The 18,952-nt window shown below is 32.9% G+C and overlaps 2 protein-coding genes across 2 annotated transcripts in view; one reads left to right on the plus strand and one right to left on the minus strand.

Annotated features, from left to right (window-relative positions):
* The first annotated feature begins 2,062 nt into the window (after positions 1–2,062).
* LOC124356240 (arginine/serine-rich coiled-coil protein 2) lies at positions 2,063–10,051 on the plus strand. The gene is made up of 3 exons (XM_046807424.1): positions 2,063–2,376; positions 4,504–4,718; positions 8,772–10,051. The coding sequence occupies exons 1-3, from the start codon at positions 2,233–2,235 to the stop codon at positions 9,232–9,234; spliced, it is 822 nt and encodes a 273-aa protein (XP_046663380.1). The 5' UTR covers positions 2,063–2,232; the 3' UTR covers positions 9,235–10,051.
* Positions 10,052–10,559: 508 nt separating this feature from the next.
* The window catches only part of LOC124353794 (probable RNA helicase armi), a 48,406-nt gene continuing 40,013 nt past the window's right edge, over positions 10,560–18,952 (minus strand). Inside the window, 3 exon segments of the mRNA XM_046803790.1 lie at positions 10,560–14,184; positions 15,214–15,462; positions 17,829–18,109. Of these exon segments, the coding sequence (XP_046659746.1) occupies positions 13,852–14,184; positions 15,214–15,462; positions 17,829–18,109 (863 nt within the window). The 3' untranslated portion in view covers positions 10,560–13,851.

Genomic DNA, 18,952 nt, shown 5'->3' on the forward strand with positions numbered 1-18,952 from the left:
TTTACACCCCTTAAAAATAAATAGGCGGAGTTCAGATCATTTTCACTTTTGAAGTTAAGGGTAAGATGAGCCCTAATTCCAAATTTCATGCAAATCGGTTCACAGTAAAAAAATTCGGAGGTTAAGGGACCGTATTTTTCGCTTCAATGACTGCACTAATGCTGCTAATTGGAAAGTGAAATGGAGTGGAACTCAAACTTCGCATTGAATCAACCCTTTCAACGATAACTACGTTATTAAATAACGTAGTTATTGTTGAAAGGGTAATTGAATCTTAATGTAATTAATTAATTAATTAATGTAATTAATTGTAGGGTAATTACTTAATGTAATTGAATCTACAAATTTTGTAGATTCAATTACATTAAGTATAAGGAATTTTCATGCTATTTTTTTAATTACCCTAATATCTCTACATGGTCTTTCCAAGGAGTCAGTCAGTCTTTCTGACCTCAGCAACAAGGCTATAATGTATGTAATCACTCATTCTTCATTATGTTCATCTAATAGATAGTGTTTGGATGGTAACATGAAAAGACATTTGTGTATGGTATTTATGTAGAAAACCAAAGTAAATTAGTGTGTAAGCATTTTTGTCACTCAGAGTTACAATGTATCAAATGGCTAATATTTGGCAATGGTAAATGTTATAAATAAATATTTAATATACTTTGTGATAAACAGTAGTGATGAAATACTGTTTAAATTTTATATTTAAAAAAGTATCTAAGAAGAAAATAATACATCTATATTCAATTTAACAATTTGTGATAACATGCACAGTAATAACAGTATGAAATGAATTGGCTCGTTGTTCAATTTAAGGCAATAAAAATCTAATAATATCAATATATTTATGTATTTACATTCTAAAATGTATTTAAAAATGAGTCAGGTCCCTTTATAGGTTATTCTCATTATATTTGTCATTACTATTGTGAAAGCACTACAAAGTAACAGAGGTGGATTTCACTGTTCAGATTGGGATCAAAAGAAACATGTTTGGCTTTGCAGATGAGACTAAATGTTTGCACAAGATTAGAACATCTAACAAGATTACCAAAATATATTTATGAAAAACATAAAAAAGACTGATGAAGAAAAGTATGTATAGTCTACATTTCACAAGAAGCAGAAACAGTAGCAAAACTGTAAATCTATAATAATTTGTTAAACGCACTTATAAATAATACACAAAATAAAACAAATTTGACATAAATTGAATTTCGTGTTATCTTTTAAGTTGATCTATTTCCAACTTTAAAATAATATTGTTTCTCTTATAACAATGTACCAACGACTTGAAAATTTGTAGAATAAGGAAGCGATCTTGGTTATTGCGGTATTTATGTTTTTCACGAAAAAACTTGTTATAGGCAGTTGCTCTTGTAATTTTAACTAGCTGACAACTATTTGAGTGTTTAATGACCTCACCAGTTTATCCAGTCGTGGTTTTAAGCATAATTTGAAAAATGTTTTCGGGACAAATAATTTTATTTAGTTGAATATCTGTTTGCACAAGTTTTTAGGTAGTTTTCAATTATTTATTTACAATAAAAGGCATTTTATTTATCTATTTAACTTCACCATATTTTGTGTAAGTTAAAAGTATTTATTTTCTTACAGTATTGTGAGGGAAATGGGGCAGTTTTCATTGTCTTTTGCATCTCTGTTGCATTAAGTTACTAGACAAGTTATATAGCCAGTTTGAACTAACTGTGAACTCCATAAATTAATCTGGGTTGAAAAAATGGTCCCTTGTTAACTAACTTATTGAACTAAAACTTGTAAAATCACACATTCAAAATATCATTCTCTAAAGGTAGTATTAATTTAATAAAAACAAATAATCTAGTATCCAAAGAAATAAAATTAATATTTAATTTTGTATACATACAATTAAAATTATAACATAACTATAGTAAAACTAAATAAATAAAATACAATGTAATTAAATTTATAAATTAAACTATAGAAACTTAGAACATTAGTTCGTATTGATCAAATATTTGTTACCATAGAGGTTCTGTTACCATAGAGACATGATAATCAGGCACAAGCAAGCTGAGTTCTATACCATGCATTGAATTGTGCTTATTGCTAATTTTTATATGTGGTACCTGTATAAAGCCTAAACTGGATTTCCTTCTTTTTATTCTAATATTTTGTGGTTTGTAGTTCAACGCAGAGACAATAAAATATTTTAACATTGTATTTTAGTTGTTAGTAAGAATGGCTTTGAAACTCGATGACTTTCTTACAAAGAAGAAAGAACCTGCTCAGGTGCTTGATTTGTCTAAAGCAACTGCTAACACTAAAGAAGACTTTAGAAGGCTTTTGGAAAAAGTTCCTGAATACAAAATTCGCCCTGAAAAGGTAAAAATTTTAAGTAAGCTATATTGAATTTATTATAAAACAATATCAGCAATCACATATTATGATTATAAGCTATAAACAATCATTTAGGTTCAAGTAAAAAAACTTATACATCATCAGTATTATACTTTACTATGAGATTATGTTAAAATAAGGGGAAAAATATGAAACAATTTAAGTTATTTTGTAAGTGAACTCGTAAATACTTAATAATCCTGAACACAACAGATCACCTGAAATTAATCATATTATTTGTGTGAAGCTTATTTTTGACGATGGAAGGATTGTAAAGGAAACAGGATTTTTTCGGATATTTGCCATTGTTCAGTGAAACAAAAAAATCAGTAACACTACGTTTCTAGATCTGCAATCTGATCTCTTCTTCAGGTAAATAACTAGAAGGCGGAAATTTTGCGCCGTGACGATTGCCATTTCCTATTGGCCTCTGGTCAGTCTTAATATTGGTTGGTAGACGAATGCAGACGTATAGTGACCTGTATTCTGTAGTTCAGTTTTAATGATTAGTGTTGCGTATAGTTTTTTATTAAGTGCATGTTTTAGAGTTAGTGAAGTTGAATACAACATGGTGGTTGTGATTCCTGACTTAGGCATGCCACAACGCTTTGGTATGATTTGTTTATTTTAAACTAGTTTTTAATTATGTATTAGGTTAGTTATTTACCTGAAGAAGAGATCAGATTGCAAACAAATGTCCGAAAAAAATCCTGTTTCCTTCATAATCATATTAGTATTAAAACTCTCAAATCACAAATATTTATAACTATTAAAAAATGTAATACAATCCGATAAAGAAATGTAACAATACATTAAATATGGGTGTATTACAAGTTACAAGTGTCCATAACAGACTGATAGTTCAATCATTGCTGCTTTTATTGTTTTATTACGAGTACAACTCAAAGATCAAAGTTAAATATTGCAATAGTCTGTACCTGTTGTTTTTGTGAAATATTGCCTCTATTCCATTTGCTTTCTTTACTTCATTGAATATATGAGTAGTCCAGTTTCAAAACTCGTTAAGTGCATTATTTTTCAATTTTCATATGAAGGCAATTTTTGTTCTTTGAGTTAATACGCATGTTTTGATGCAAAAATTAGGCAGCAAAGCATGTTATCTTGCTGTTAAAATCAAACACAAATAACGAGTAATGCTACAAAAGTCATTTAGTGCAGTGTGCATACTGTTGTAGAACTCAATGTATCTGACTCAAAGCTGTAACAGAACTTGTTATGTTTTTTTATGGAGCTTAAATATTGTTCTAGGAATACTTTTGCAAACAATGTTATGTTCATAAGAAACATTTTATATAGTTTGTTATAATGTCAACAATTTTATTAAACTTATTACTTTATTAAACTGCAGTGTTTTAGAGTAATATGAGATTGGTTGGCACCCCTGTATTACTTTCCACCTCAACAAAAAACATGCGTGATGTTTGTTCGATTTTGCTGAGAAGCAAGCAAACATTGAAAAATAACCTTAAGTTTGTCTTTTGTTGTTATACGGCTGTTTATTTCAACAAACAAGGAATGTTTTGCCAGTAGAAGTGGGGAAGGGCCGTAAGAAAAGGAAGAATATTGCCAATTGGAAGAGATCTAAAGAAGATCTATAAAAATAAATTTTAAACTTTGTACTAAAATGGATGCACTTATTTATAATCATAAATATTTACTGTGTTCAAATGATTAATTAAGTTCAGTGTAAAATTTTATTAATTAAATACATTTCAAAAATAACTGAAACAAACATTGATATGTTGGGAAAAGCTGCATAGTCAAAGATATTATGCTGCTCCGAACACCATTATGTTGAAAAGGTTCTTTTAAATTTCCATGATGTTAAAGGTAATATTTTTGTAAGCTTTGGGTATAAGTAAGTTTATTTTGTGTTAATTTTTAATGTTTATCTTAAGTTTTCAACTTGTCAAATAATCTAGCCACAGGTTTTTGCCCTTTCTGGAAAATTTTCTTTGTTGCAGATAACAAATTTTGAAACTGAACTACTCATATGACAGTAACTTCTTTTTCAGTCTTCAGTTTTCACTGTTTCATCGATCTAGCTGCAAATAAACACATCAGAAATAAATTGTACAATTTCCTAAACAGGTAAAGCCTGAAGAGATCAAAATAAAAGAGAAGGACTTCACATTCAAGACACCCAAGCGAGAGTTGCGACAATCCAAAGAGTATCCATTTGCAGACCCCGTCCCTCCAGAGATGAGGGGAGTCAGACTGGAAGACTTGAGTTGTGTCAATATCCAGTGGAAGATGCTCACTACCCTGCGACCTAAGAACAAACAGGACGAGGAGCTGTTCTCCAGGTGAGGTTTGTGAAAACTCGTTCTAAAAGTAACAGGAAGTCATGCTGGAGGAAATGTCTTGTATCAATATATCTAGAGCATCTCTTCAGTTGAGATGTGTGGGGCAAGTTTACTTTTCCAAAAGGTAAGAGAAATTCAGGATGGAGAACTACGTCAATGTTCAGAGGAAGATGCTTACAATCCTGTGATCTATTAAAACAGGATGGACAGTTTCTTATTAGGTAAGCTGTGTAACCTCTGTTTCCATGAAAATAAAACCAAGGCAAGTGAAGAACTTTCAGTGGATGATATAGTCACCAACATGGTATCTAAGAAGAAATAGGTTGAACAGATTTCGCCAGTTTAAGTTTTAGACTTGGACCCATGGAAATAAAAGAAAGTCTAAGTGAATTCTTTGCTGTGCCAATATTAATACACAATGGTTACCACCCTATCTAAGAACAAACAGGATTAAGAATTTGTCATTAGGTGATTTTTGTAAACTTTGTAGTTCCGGACTTTAGTGAAATTCAGAATAGAAGATATGAGTTTAACATCCTGTCGAAGATACTTTGATTCCAAAACAAACAGAATTAAGAACACTTTTTAGGTGGGGTTTATAGGTTTTATCTCCTCAGGTGCGGAGACCTTAACTTTATCAATATTTGTGAAGTAGCCCACCATCTTGCACTGTAACCAAAAATATAATTAGGATCTTTTCTCTGGGAGAGGTCTTCACAGAAATAGCAGAAGAAAGTCAGGCTAGAGAACCAGAGTCAATATCAGTGGATGCAAGTTACCAGGTAAATTTTGTTATCCTGATTCCATGAAAATACATGAGAGTCACGGTGGGGGACCTGATCTGTCAATATTGGTGAAATATGTTCACCACTCTGCTAGACCTACATTTTTGTAGTTTTTCAAGAAACTCTAAAATTATAATCAAGGTAAAAGATCATTTATAATCTATATTTGTTAGAATGATTCAATTACATCAATTAATCGCTAAGTAATAATTTTCATGACATAGCTAACAATTGATTTGAATAAAAAAAGGGAGAATTGTGGCCGTTTTTACTCAACTCCAATGCTTTTGATATCAGTGCTAGAATTGGGGACAGTCTATGTATAAGTAATTTATGCTTTATCTATCCAGCACTTGTATTGTTGTGACTGAGCTGATTGGAGGTTAAGTATTTTGTAAAGTCCATCACTACCAATCTACTGTCCGCATCTGACTTGTTTGCGCGCGCGGGGGTGAGGGGGCGAGGGTGAGGACTCCCCTCCACAGACAATATGTCACTGTTGTACGGCAACGGCGCTACTAGTCACCTTCGCACATTCGCCCGCGAATACCTTGCAGTAGAGAGTTGTGATTTCACCAGTGCACCTCTAATTTGTATTATTATGTTTTAATGTATAACATAGTGTAAATTCATTAGGTGAAAGGAAGTTTTAATTTAATATAGTGTATATTTGTGAGTTTTTAGCTTTTCAAAATGGCTTCGGTTTCGCAAGAAGGGACAGACAATTCACAGTGAGGCAAGGGATGTTATAAGGCGAGTTATTCAAAAGTGTGATGAAGAATCAAATATGGGTACTCTCCAACATAGACTGAAGCAGAGTAATATCCGGGTAGCTAATTACATGGGTATATCAGTGCGAAGTGTAACATCTATAAGGAAAGAAGGTGTTGAAGCCGGTAATGAAGCCTTAAGTACTCCTGGGAAAAAAGACCATATTCAGAGGAAAAGAAATTTAACATCGATGAATTTGACCAGAGAGTGATTTGTGATACCATTACTGATTTTTACATTGTACAAAAGAAAGTGCCAACGGTATATAAATTATTAACAGCAATTAAAGAAAAGATTAACTTTCCTTGGGGAGTACACACTTTACGACGCTTACTTATCATACCATGGGGTTTAAGTGCAAGAGATGTGGAAAAATCAGGAACGTTTTAATAGAACGGCCTGATATAGTAAACTGGCGTGCTCGTTATTTGGGAGAGATACAGAAGTGTAGACATGAGGGTAAAGTTATTGTGTACCTAGATGAGACGTGGGTGGACAACAATTTAACTTTTGGAAAATGTTGGAGTGGTCCTGGTGTTCCTGGCGTCTCGACAAACACGAGCTCATCTAATAGACTAATAGTGGTTAGTGCCGGGCACGAAAGATGGATTTCTTCATAACTGCAATTTAATTTTCAAAGCTGGCAGAGCTACCGGTGATTACCATGGGTCAAATGAATGGCGTTAATTTTGAACGATGGGTTCACGAAAAAACTATTGCCACATCTTCCAAAAAACAGCGTAGTTGTCCTTGATAAATGCACCATATCACTGCCTTCAGGACAATAAACCTCCTTCTAAATATGCAGTTAAAAATGACATGGTTGAATGGTTAATAAAAAATAATATAGCTTGTTCCCACGACTATTGAAAAAATTTGAACTGTACGATTTAATAGTGCAACACAAACCTCCACAAAAGATTTTCCGTATAGACTCTTTACTAAAGGCACATGGACATTTTAGTAAATCCGTTTACCACCTTATATGTGCGAGCTAAATCCTATAGAGTTAGCCTGGGCTACCATGAAACGCGAAATAAAAAAATCACAATATCAAAGGTGATTTATGTTTAACAAAACTTGAGGAAGTGACAACACATGCTATGAACTCTGTTACCAAAATAGACTGGAAAGGTTTTACAAATCATACCATAAAACTAGAGCAGGACTTCTGGATAAAAGGATGGATTAATAGAAGACGTCATTGACCACTTCGTTATTGAACTTGGTGGCGTGGACTCCAGTGAAAGTGACGGCCCCGATGACGACGACCAGAGTTCTTCTGAATCAGATCTCGCATGTCCACTCGACTAAGCTTAGAAAACAAAACGTATTTTGTGTTCATATTTTAAAAAATATACAGACTTTTTATTATAAAACGTATGGTTTCAAGTCCCAACATTTCTCAAGATGATAAGTAAAAACAACTTCATGTTGCTATGGTTTAAATAATAATTTATAATTTAATTTAAATAACTTTACAATTTTAGGATAAGAGTAAACAATGTTATAGCTCATGTAAAAAATGTCATTATACCCTAAATATAGAATTACTTAAATACACCAAATTTCCTGGCGTTATAATGTGACAAGGCAAATAACTAATAGTTTTTAGGCCGAGTAGTAGTGCGGGGAAGTGACAGTTGGTCGACAGCCTCAGCCAATGGGCAGGTGCATTCCTTGAGCTCGCAAACAAGTCAGATGCGGACAGTACTACTAGCCAAGTCTGGAAAGTCCAGGTTGCCTAGAAAACAATATTTTGACCTTGGCCAATGTGAAAATTCAGTCAGCTAAGCACAACCGAACAAAGCATATGTTAAAATGCTTTTATTGTCCCTTATTACCTTTTATAAGGGTCAGTTTTGATTGAAACTAGACTCAAAATTATATCACACAACTCACTGATGGTTTTGTAATGTTATGTGTGAAGTATGCTACTAGTAAGTAAAATACGTCCTATAAGGATCTACATCTACATAAATGGCTGTCAATTAAAATAACCTCTGTTAACACCTTCACTGCGAATAAAGTCATGAACTGACTTTAGGACAGTCGGAATTGTAGTAATGAGGGTCCACCGTAGTCAATATGTTAATAATACCCAGATCTCTTACTCCTTCAGTAGCAGGTCAGAAACAATGAATAACAACATATTAGATCTGATAATTTTTATATTGGTTTTTACCTCTGAAAATCTCATCTGACAGATAATAACATAGTCCAGTACATTAATTATTTCAAATATAGCTGATCAGATTAAGGATTGTAAATATTAACCTAAATAAAGTGTTTAGTAGATTTTAGGTTATTTTTTTTAGAAGGAGGATTTGAATGGATATGACAACTTTATTGAGAAAATTACCTGTGTTGAAAGTATATAAATTTCTTTTTAACCTTTAGTTTAGAATATTATAAATTAATTATTTAGTTTGTCGTTTGTGGATGCTATAGTATTTACTATTTATTTTTCTCTTTGGTGAAAAAACTAACTGCGCAGATTGGTGGAGCTTGGAAAACTCCGGTTGCAGACTGAGGAGAGGGAGCGTAAAGTGAACGACTCAGACTTTCTGAGGAAGATGAAGAACCGTGCAGGTGTGCTGGAGACTCGGCTAATCTCTTGTATTGAGTGCGGGGAGGAATTTTGTAGTGGTGAGCTTTGTACAGACTTCATGTACGAGTCGTCCATTCGAGAGAACAAGACTCAGTCTGGCCCAGCAACCACCAAAGCAGGCACACAGGAGCGTGGGCGTACGAAGAAGAGGCGCCCCCGACGATCCAAGAGCCGACATAAGAGTGCCAAAAGTAAGAGTAAGAGCAGGGAACGCCGCAAGAGCAAAAGTGCTGAGAGGAAGAAGAGTATGGAGCGTAAGAAAAGTGTCAGTTTGGAGCGAGTGAGGAAGAAAAGTTCAGAGAAGAGCAAAAGTCAGGAACGGCAAAAACCTAGAACTGCTAAAAAATAAAGTTTTCTGCATTATCTAGCTAAATTAATTTTGTATACCTAGCTTGTTTCAAAATATAATGGAATCTTTAAAGACTGAACATTCATTTCTCTTTTTTGTATTTACCAGGTAGGAGAATGCCATATTAAATTTTGCGTAACAGGCTTCGCTGAGTTCCAATTCCAATTTCAAGTCTATAGCGTATTAAATTATTGGTAGATAGAACTACAGACAAACATACGTCAAACAAAAGAGAAATTGTGTCAGCCTACTGATAGGCTTCAACAATGCTCAGACAAATTTTATGGTTGGGCATACAACATTCACAAAAAACTCACTCTTGTCTATGTAGAAATGAAGTTTCTTAGAAAATTTCAAGCCTACAGACGAAATTTTTATGAATATATCTTGCCACTTCATACAATCACTTTTAGTTAATTAAATTGGGTTTAATATCAGTGTTTAACCCTAGAAATTACCAAGTCGTAATTTACAATGCTTTTTTCCTGCTTCGAGTACAGACTTATGCATATTACAATTTGGGTGTTATTGTGGTGTAAATGGTTTTTTTAACTCTTGAAATTGAATATTATGGCCATAATTCAATAAAAAATGCCTTGTAGAGCATAAAATAAATATAAATCAAGTGGTTTTCTTTTCATAGTAAAGGCAAAAATGCAAAACGTGTTGTGGGTCTGGTACACTTGTATAATAAAATCACTGATTCCAACAACTTTCACCCAAGCCAATCACTGTTAATTTGAGGTGGGCCCTCCCACTGACTTTACTATAGACCAGTCTCTCATAATCTACCACCAGACCGCAAAAATCTCTAATGTCAAGCGTGGGCATCGAACCCGTAACTCCAAGGCTAACTCCCACGTACAAGAGTAGCGCCTTACACCACACAGCTATACTTGATCAGTTTTTTTTAGCTCTGATAGTTGTGTAAAGATTTAATGTAACAGTAAAGAAATGAAATCAAATGAGCATGGACCTAGTTCAGATATATTACAACAAATCTCCGATTTGGTCAAGCTTCAAATTGGCAACACTCCTCATTCTGATCAAGAACATCCTAAGCTAATTGCCTGAATGCTGTGTGACCAATTTCATTGAGAAGAACCAAAATCTAAAACTTCAGATTTAAAGTTTTGGGGTGAGCCTGTGGGCCTCACCAGATTTACCTCCAGCCACAGAAATGGCAGCCTGTAAAACCAGTGGGTTTTGCATATCCCGCTGGTATGACTGGTTATGATTACGTAAATATTTACAGAATATCAGAACGATAAACATCAAAGTTCAATGAAATAAGTGGAAATAGTTAATAAAAATAACAACAACAATTGGGTTTACAAAATTTTTATTCAACTAAATACAGGTAACAAATTGTAATACGTAACAAATCATCAAAGACATTGGTGTCTGATGGTTTGCTGTGCATGAATAATGATGCCAAAATGTAAATTATGTGTTTCTAAGGCAAACAAACAGACTAGCACAGAACCCCCAACTGTGTATAGGTTCAGAGGAATCAGCTTGAAATATATATGACATCAAGGCATATTAACGCAAATCTCGAATTCAACCAATAAGTGTCACACAAACATCCAAAATTCCAATACTGTCTTGGACGAAATGTGTTTCAATATTATTATCAACATTTATGCAGAATGAAGACAGTTTTAAACAATTCTTTTGTATTAGTTTTGGACCAACTTGGACTATGGTGAAATAATGCATTAATATTATACAACCTTGCACATATTATAATGATGTTATTCTCGTATGTAAATGAATGTTAAACAGTGAAAACTAAATATAGTTTTGTGGAAAATAAGAGTCTAGAGCAGCATTTACACTGGCTAGCAAAATTGTAAGAGAACTCGTGCTGTGAGTATTATCGCAAGTACTTGCGACAGCTGTATCGTCAGTTGTTAGTCTTCCATATGACAGTAATGTTTATAGTTACAAATTTTAATGTCCAAAATTAATTACTCTCCAATTCTTTGGTACAATTGTCCGACACCGCTCGCGGAATCTCTTACACTCATTTAAACCAAAAATTTATACTGTCGGATACAAAACTTGTACAATTTCTTGCCAGTGTAAATGCTGTTACTAATGTTAAAAAGATAACTAACAACATTGGAATTAATCATATTATTTTAAAACGTTTATTTATTAAAACTTATATTAAATTTTAAGAGGAAAATAAGAAATTCAAGCACTTATAGTTCCATTAGTGAAAGGGAATCGATTAAAAGTTAAAAAATATTTGTAGACAACATTTGATCAACAAAATGTCTGTTTTCTTAAGTTGGTACAATTATAAATGACAAATGTTTAAAAACTGTTCAAATTCATTATCAACCAATGGTATAACCTACGTCTTGCATTAAATTCTTTTAACAAAATTAACTAGAGTTTTTTTATTCTCTTCATTTTTATTAATGTGAAAATTTATAACATTCTTCCCAACATGAAATATTAATCTTAGGAAAACTGATTCATATTGGGCTAATTTTTACTATAAAACAAAATATAATAGTTATTAATAATAAATATGTAATACTTCTGATTGATTACACATGTTAAAAGAAATATGTAATGAAATTTATTTATAAAAAAAAAACAAAAAAAATTACATATAACATAATAATTTAGTGCAAAAAAATAGAAAGATAAAATACATCTGTTAGATGAGTTATCCAGTTGAAAGTTGTATAAGTACGTACTATAACAACAAGAATTAATAAATAACTTTACACCGAAAATCTGTAAATTTTAAAAGTGTATTTCATAAAAACATTGAATCTGAATCGAGAGATTGTATTACTATTAATAATGTACTGATAAATGTCAATACATCATCATTAGATCCAATTGGTATTTTAAAGCAGAAATGGATTGTTTAAATCAAAATAACTATGTAAACACTTTAAATAAATTTTGAAAAAGTATACATAAGGAATTACTGTACATATACATCAGGGGTAGCTGAGTGACTTGATATGGCAGCCAGACAACAATAGTCAATCATGGTCCCTTGCTGTCCATCCAACCACCTTCACAGGTCTGTAAATAGAAGAAAGGTATTCCTCATCAGATTGATAATTCAGATCGTTACTTATTTTCTTTGAATGTATGATTTTAAAGTGAATTTAGTTTAGCACCTAAATAAATTCAACCCCATTAGTATTATAAAACACTACAGAATAGTAGTTTTAGTATAAAATAATAATAGTAAACCAATATAATAATAAATATACGTCACTTTCATATTTGACTGAAAAGTTTTTATTTTTGGATATCCCTAGTTAAAAATTACAATAGTCTATCAATGTGTCTTCAAGTGTATCAATAAGCCACACATTTAACACATAAAATCAATCAGAAAAATCTTTTTGAATCTAGGAATTACGATAAGTGAGGACATGAAGAAATTTTCTGAATTGTAATATATATATATTTGTAATCGTTTAACAACTTAGAGGTATTGAATTTTTGTTTTAAGCTATATAAATTTTGTTTTAGAATAAACTACTACAGCAAACTGAAGTAGAACTGGGAGATCAAGGTTAAGCTTAGAAAATAAAAATAAACACGTTTATAGTACTATGAAGAATGATAATCAGAATTGTTTCAAAGCTTGACCTTGACCCCCCAATTCTACTTCAGCTTACTCTACGCAAGGATAGTAACTCCGGCTTGGATTCTGTGATCTCAAATCAAATGTAATTAAACTACTACATTTTGGATCATTGCAATAAAACAGAATCTTTTGTCAAAAATTATTAGTAAGCTAATCTAATATACAGTGATGGACACTTATTACAGAAGTAACAAAACTAAATTACATGACAAATTGACCATTGTAAAAATACTTCTACAAAGCCAAATCAATATCACTGTCATTTTTCATACTGTTATTAATTAATGTATAAATATTTACATCTATTTACATTTAAATGACCAAGTTCTGTATTTATTTGGAGTAATTTACACAAACTATCCGATGGTTTTTATCAATACAATGCCTAATAACGATATATTGACAATATTGCATGGCAATAACTTAAACACAACTAATTGTTTAATGTCATTACACAATAGTTAAAAAGTTACAAAACAAGTTTTGTGCACAATTATATGAACAAATAAAAATATTTATAATCATTTTAGTTTCAAACTATGCAACACATAATGAACCAACTAAATGGTAAATATACATAGTTATCAGAAGAGAACGTTCATACATATAAGAGACAAATAAGTTGCCATTAAAATGTAGATTTAATAATGTTCCTTTAAAAAGAAAATATCTTTTTAATAATTAAAAGAAAAATGTGATCTAATAAAATTTGTTGATGATATTATAATTATTTCAGTATTTGGAGTGAGTGAACAAAAATGGTTTTATATAAAACCTAATACAAACCTAATTTTTATTTTAACATACAACTGTACAGAATGGTTTTAGCACTGTGTAAAACTTAATCGAAAGTTGACGATTTTGTATCTAACTAAAGACCTTTCACAGACACGAGTAGGAACAAATCGCATTCAATTTGACTAGAACAGTAAGAAAAATAATAATGTACAGAAGCAGCCATGCAATGAAACAATTTAAAAAGACTAAATGCCGAGATCAGGTAGATCACAGCCAGTGTACGCTTGGTTGCGTACACAATATGTCAGCACAGTGCGCCAGTAATGGTCACGTGCAAGAAGATGTGGGTTGCCGATGACCACAAGCAGTGCGCGGGCCCGTGTCACAGCCACATTGAGCCGACGCGGGGATGCCACGAAGCCGATGGTATGTCGCAGGTCTTTTTGTATCAACTGTGGACTGCTGCGTACTGTCGATACTATGATGGCCATCCGCTCCTGACCTTGGAACTCCTCGACGGAACCCACCTTGGGTGCAGACACCTCCAGTGTGTCCAGCATCTGACGTATCTTCACTGCCTGGAAAAAAAGGGAATAGTTTTTATATGAGTTGTAAACTAATTTATACACACATTTCATTTGATAATTTTTTGTTAATCATTGTTTACAATATACTTTATAAAGGTTTGGATTAATAGTGACGAAAGCAAGGGATTGTTACTAATTGATAGGAAAATCTGCAGACTTACCTTGAAAACTATCTTCTAGGGTCCATTGATTGAAAGGACACATAAAAGTACACATATTTTACACATCATTCTTTCAATCAGTGGACCCTAAAAGATAGTTTTTAAGGTAAGTCTAATGATTTCCTTTTCTACTAGTAACATATACATACAATTAGATACAGTCATTAACATAAAATATTTGGTTCTTTTAAAAGAGCAACATCACTTTTAGTACGTCAGCATAAGATGGTGTGTAAGTAAAAATTACTTTAAACTTTTCTGGATGTCATATTTTAAGACCAAAATATCCCAATTTTTCAACACACACGCGCGCGCGCGCACGCACACACACACACACACACACACACTATATATATATAAAAAGTGTATCAATGGATAAAGATACATTAACCTACTGGCCATGAGCTGAAGTATATAGCTGAACAAGATCAATCTATTACTTGTTTAGGTGACTACTTGCCATGCATTAATGACTGAGCATTAGCAAAGCGTATCACTCAGGGGAGCTGGTAAAATTTCCTTCCGTCTGACTACACAATATCTTGAGAATGAACTAACCTATAGACTTGATATTCTACATGAAACTTCATTTATATATAACAAAATAAAGTTTGATGATGATGCATGTCCATCCATAGGATTTGGTAGAACATCAAGTAGGATTAGTGCCTATTATCTAGTAGGCTGACAAACTTTCTCTATGTCTACTCTGTGAGGATTCTTTTCATTATTATTGCTTGTCTGCAGAATATCTCCACATTAAAATATAAAATTGAAATTTTGCATCTAACATACGTGGTGCGACGTACTTGTACCTTATTTCCATAAATAAGCTACTTCACATGGACACCATACATACCTGAGCTTGATAGGGGGTGATGATACCACACTGCTCTGGTGTGAGGCCGGCAGCATAGAGGGCCTGTAGATACATGGTGACCTGTACTGCCTCATGGGGGTTGTGCCAACTGGGGCTATCCACTGCCTGACAGTTGGTGCCCCTGACACCATGGAACACTAGGGCAGGGGGGGAGCTATCTGGGCGTGGTGGCAACACTGATCGCAGACTGACCAACACACGGGCCTCCTCACTTTTCTCCTCATCAACCTGCAGAATAATATTACTTTTGAAGTTGCTACTAATTTAAAACTACTAATTTAAAAATGATTTCCTTGCATCTGTGAACAATATTTGTAGATTTTAACGGTTTCTTTATCATCTGTTGTAAATAAAACTGCTCATATTCCAAAGAAAATAGTAAATTTCATTACTAGTCTCGAATGTGACTTATTGTGGGGTAAGACTCCGTTTACGCACGAGGCAAAGCCAAGCGTGTAAAATGCTATTGCGTCCCGCAATAGATCACTTTCGAGAGAAGTAGTGAACAATACTTTTCATTAGGATGAAAAAAAAACACATGAAATCTTTTAAAAGATTATCTGACTTTTCACAGTCTAGTAACATTACACATTCTTCCATAAGGAAATTTGACACTGTTTTATAATTAATTTTGGTGTTAAAATCAGCTGTTTGAACATAAGACTGTCAAAACAAATAGGGGAATCACACTGATGCGTTTACACATTTAAAAATGTCCCACATACAAGAAAAACACTTCAAAAGGACTTTTATGTGTTAGGAACCTACTTCCAGAGAAATTATGTAATAGATATGAAGATAAATAAAGTAAGTTTGTGAAACGATGCAGGTTTTAAAGAATTAGAACAAACAAATTAATTGATGATTACTAGTTCAGTTGTCTAACAAATCAACAGATCTGAAACCAACAGGTTTTCAATGTTAAAATCTTATTTGAAAATTAAGAAACATACAGATATTAATAATTTTTCTAAAACTATTGCATTTTTAAAACGGAACACTGTTAGTTATCAAACAAAAAGAGCCAGGGTATTCACTGCTGAAGAGGTAGAGACCTTCTTGAACACTGTGCCTGATGATGAGTGGCTGCTAAGCAGACGTGTTTTAACAGTTGGCATTAACGGTGCATGTCAAAACGAAGATCTGTTACATTTTAATGTGGATGAAGTTAAAGATAATGGTGATCTCTTTGTTGTTTTTCATAATGATGGTAAAACATAAAACAAGCAAAGTTTCACAATTACTGATGATGAATATCCAATTAAGCCATGCCACTTTATTCACAAATATTTGTTATCGCACCTTCAACACTTTGAGTCAAAAACGTTTATCATTGGCTACAAGAAAAGCACAACCTGCACAACTGTTGGTACCTATATAATTACTTTAGTGGTAAAAATAGTAGTAGGAATCTTGAAAACCCTGAGCACTACACAGGGCATAAGAATGTTGGTATAGAGAGGCAAGGGATCTACTTGCCTTGAAATGTCATGGAGGTTAGAAATCCTTTATGGTAGCTGAGGAATATATAGAGAATTCGAATACAAGAGAAGTACAACTGGTAAGAAAACTGTTCCCAAAGTTAAGTTTAAACACTTCAGCTACTAATAAAAAAATATTTAAAAAAACAAAAGACCAAGAAACAGTGGACAGCGGAAGTGTTTTTTCAACAATTATGATGTTTTAGCCAGTTTGGATGAGGGTGAAAGCTGATAAAAGAAAATCCAAATAACTGCCAATAGTAGTACCACCAATAACAACAATTCAATTTGAAGGGTTTCAAAGAAACTAATAAATCAATAAATGTTACAAACCGAAACTGTACCATAAATCTAAATGTTAAGTTTTGAGACTGTAGGTTTTGTTAGCTCAACTATGTTAAAGATCACGTTTTAATTTGTTATGTTATATTTCATATATTTTTGTTTATAATAAATAACATTTGCTTATTCACAGTTTATTAAACAAAACTTACCGCTTTTTCTCATAAATTTACAAGAAACTTATTTGAACCTAAGGAAAGTAATGTTTGTGATAGGGAAAATTAGCTACAGAGGATACGAACTTTCACAGATCTCAGCTGTATTGGAAAGTAAACCATTACCATACAGAGTGATGAAAAATAGATTTCAACAGAATCTACACAAAATCATGGCTAAAGCATTTTTGAAAGTCTAGTTTAAAGGTGAGATGGAGAAGACTAATCTCAGTTGAAAATTGGTTTTAGAGAAAAACAGGTTTCTTTTATGTGTTGTGTATAAACTTACATTTCTTCTTATAAAGAATGAATTTATATACAGCTATGCAAAATATAACGAAAAAAATTACAAGTTTGATTACCACCTGACATTTGTGTATAAACACAGCAGACATGCATTGATGCACAAACATAGATACACCAAGAATGATCTTCAAGTCAAATATTATTTACTTAACAATATATTTCCACGCTTTGGTCATTCATCCACTAACATCTCCTTACTTAGTTTTTTTACAACCATTTCAGTTTTGTAATAAATGAATTGTGTAACTTTACCAATATTATTCCTGTAAAATACTAATAAATCCTACAGCGTCACCCATATTATTCTGACCTGAGGTAGGAGATCACCATCGTAGAACATATTGTTGGACAGTTGCAGTATCTCAGGTAGTGATCGGTAGTTGTAGACCAGTCTTGTGAGCAGGTGGGGATTGTAACCGCCTGAGGAGGGGTGGCCAGTGAAGTCTCTGCAATAGGGGGTGTGCAGTAGTAGCCGAGACAGCAGAGATTCCCCCAACCCCAGTTGCTCAGCTGTTCTGCTTAGCACCACAGGTCCCAGCTGCAGGGGATCTCCAGCAAACACGGCCTGGCCATACGAACTGTGCAAGAATGCTGCAAAAACCCAATAGTAAACCTTAACAACCAGCATCATGTTGGCAAAACATCAATTTGAGTCTATATTTGTAATGAAAACAGAAAGAACTGTCTCAAAAAATATAACTGATCATTACAATACTGCAGTGGAGATATAGTTTGGTGTGTTAAGGATGGAAGGTGCAACTATCAGATAACTGAAAGGATAACGAGATTTCAGACTTTATGCAGCTAGTTTGCATGGAACAGATACAAAATGGTTGTTGTGATTTCTACCTTATGTGTGTCACAACGCTCTGGTATGATTTTTTTTATTTTAATCAAGACTGTAGTTATGTGTTAGGTTAGTTATTAATCTGAGGAAGAGATCAGATTGCAGATCTCAAAACCCAAAAACTACTACTAATGATCCTGTTTTACTATAGTTGTAGTGTTAGTGATTTTTTGTACCACTGAACATTGTTCAGAAAAATTCTGCTTACTTCAAAGTTCTTTACAGAATTAAAACTGAATTTATTGAAGAGATTATTGGTTTCTAGAAAATTTCTTATCTTATCTCAACAGCATTTTAAAATATTTTGTGTACAACCTGGTAGCAAAGCTACTGATAGTTTATTATACTATTTATATAATTCTTTTTATATATTATTGTGATTCCTGAATATTTTAGTTTTTGAGGGAAGGTCCTTGCTCCAGGGTCTGATTTATTAGTTTACAAAATGGTTTTTTAAAATAAATCTATTACACATTTGACGACAAATAGTGGAATTTTATCACAACCACATGCTTTTGTTTTAAGAAATAAGCTATATTTTTGACACGTGTTACACTTTTTAAAATTATATTAAATTTTATTCCTGG

The sequence above is a fragment of the Homalodisca vitripennis genome, chromosome 2, assembly GCF_021130785.1.
Source record: "Homalodisca vitripennis isolate AUS2020 chromosome 2, UT_GWSS_2.1, whole genome shotgun sequence".
In the NCBI taxonomy this organism is placed as follows: domain Eukaryota; kingdom Metazoa; phylum Arthropoda; class Insecta; order Hemiptera; family Cicadellidae; genus Homalodisca; species Homalodisca vitripennis.

What these genes read in the sequence shown, in the direction of transcription:
- LOC124356240 (XM_046807424.1), top strand. Translation starts at nt 2,233, where the DNA reads ATGGCTTTGAAACTCGATGACTTTCTTACAAAGAAGAAAGAACCTGCT. An exon ending in ACAAAATTCGCCCTGAAAAG is followed by an intron (nt 2,377 to 4,503) that starts GTAAAAATTTTA and finishes TTTCCTAAACAG; the next exon opens with GTAAAGCCTGAAGAGATCAA. An exon ending in GACGAGGAGCTGTTCTCCAG is followed by an intron (nt 4,719 to 8,771) that starts GTGAGGTTTGTG and finishes CTAACTGCGCAG; the next exon opens with ATTGGTGGAGCTTGGAAAAC.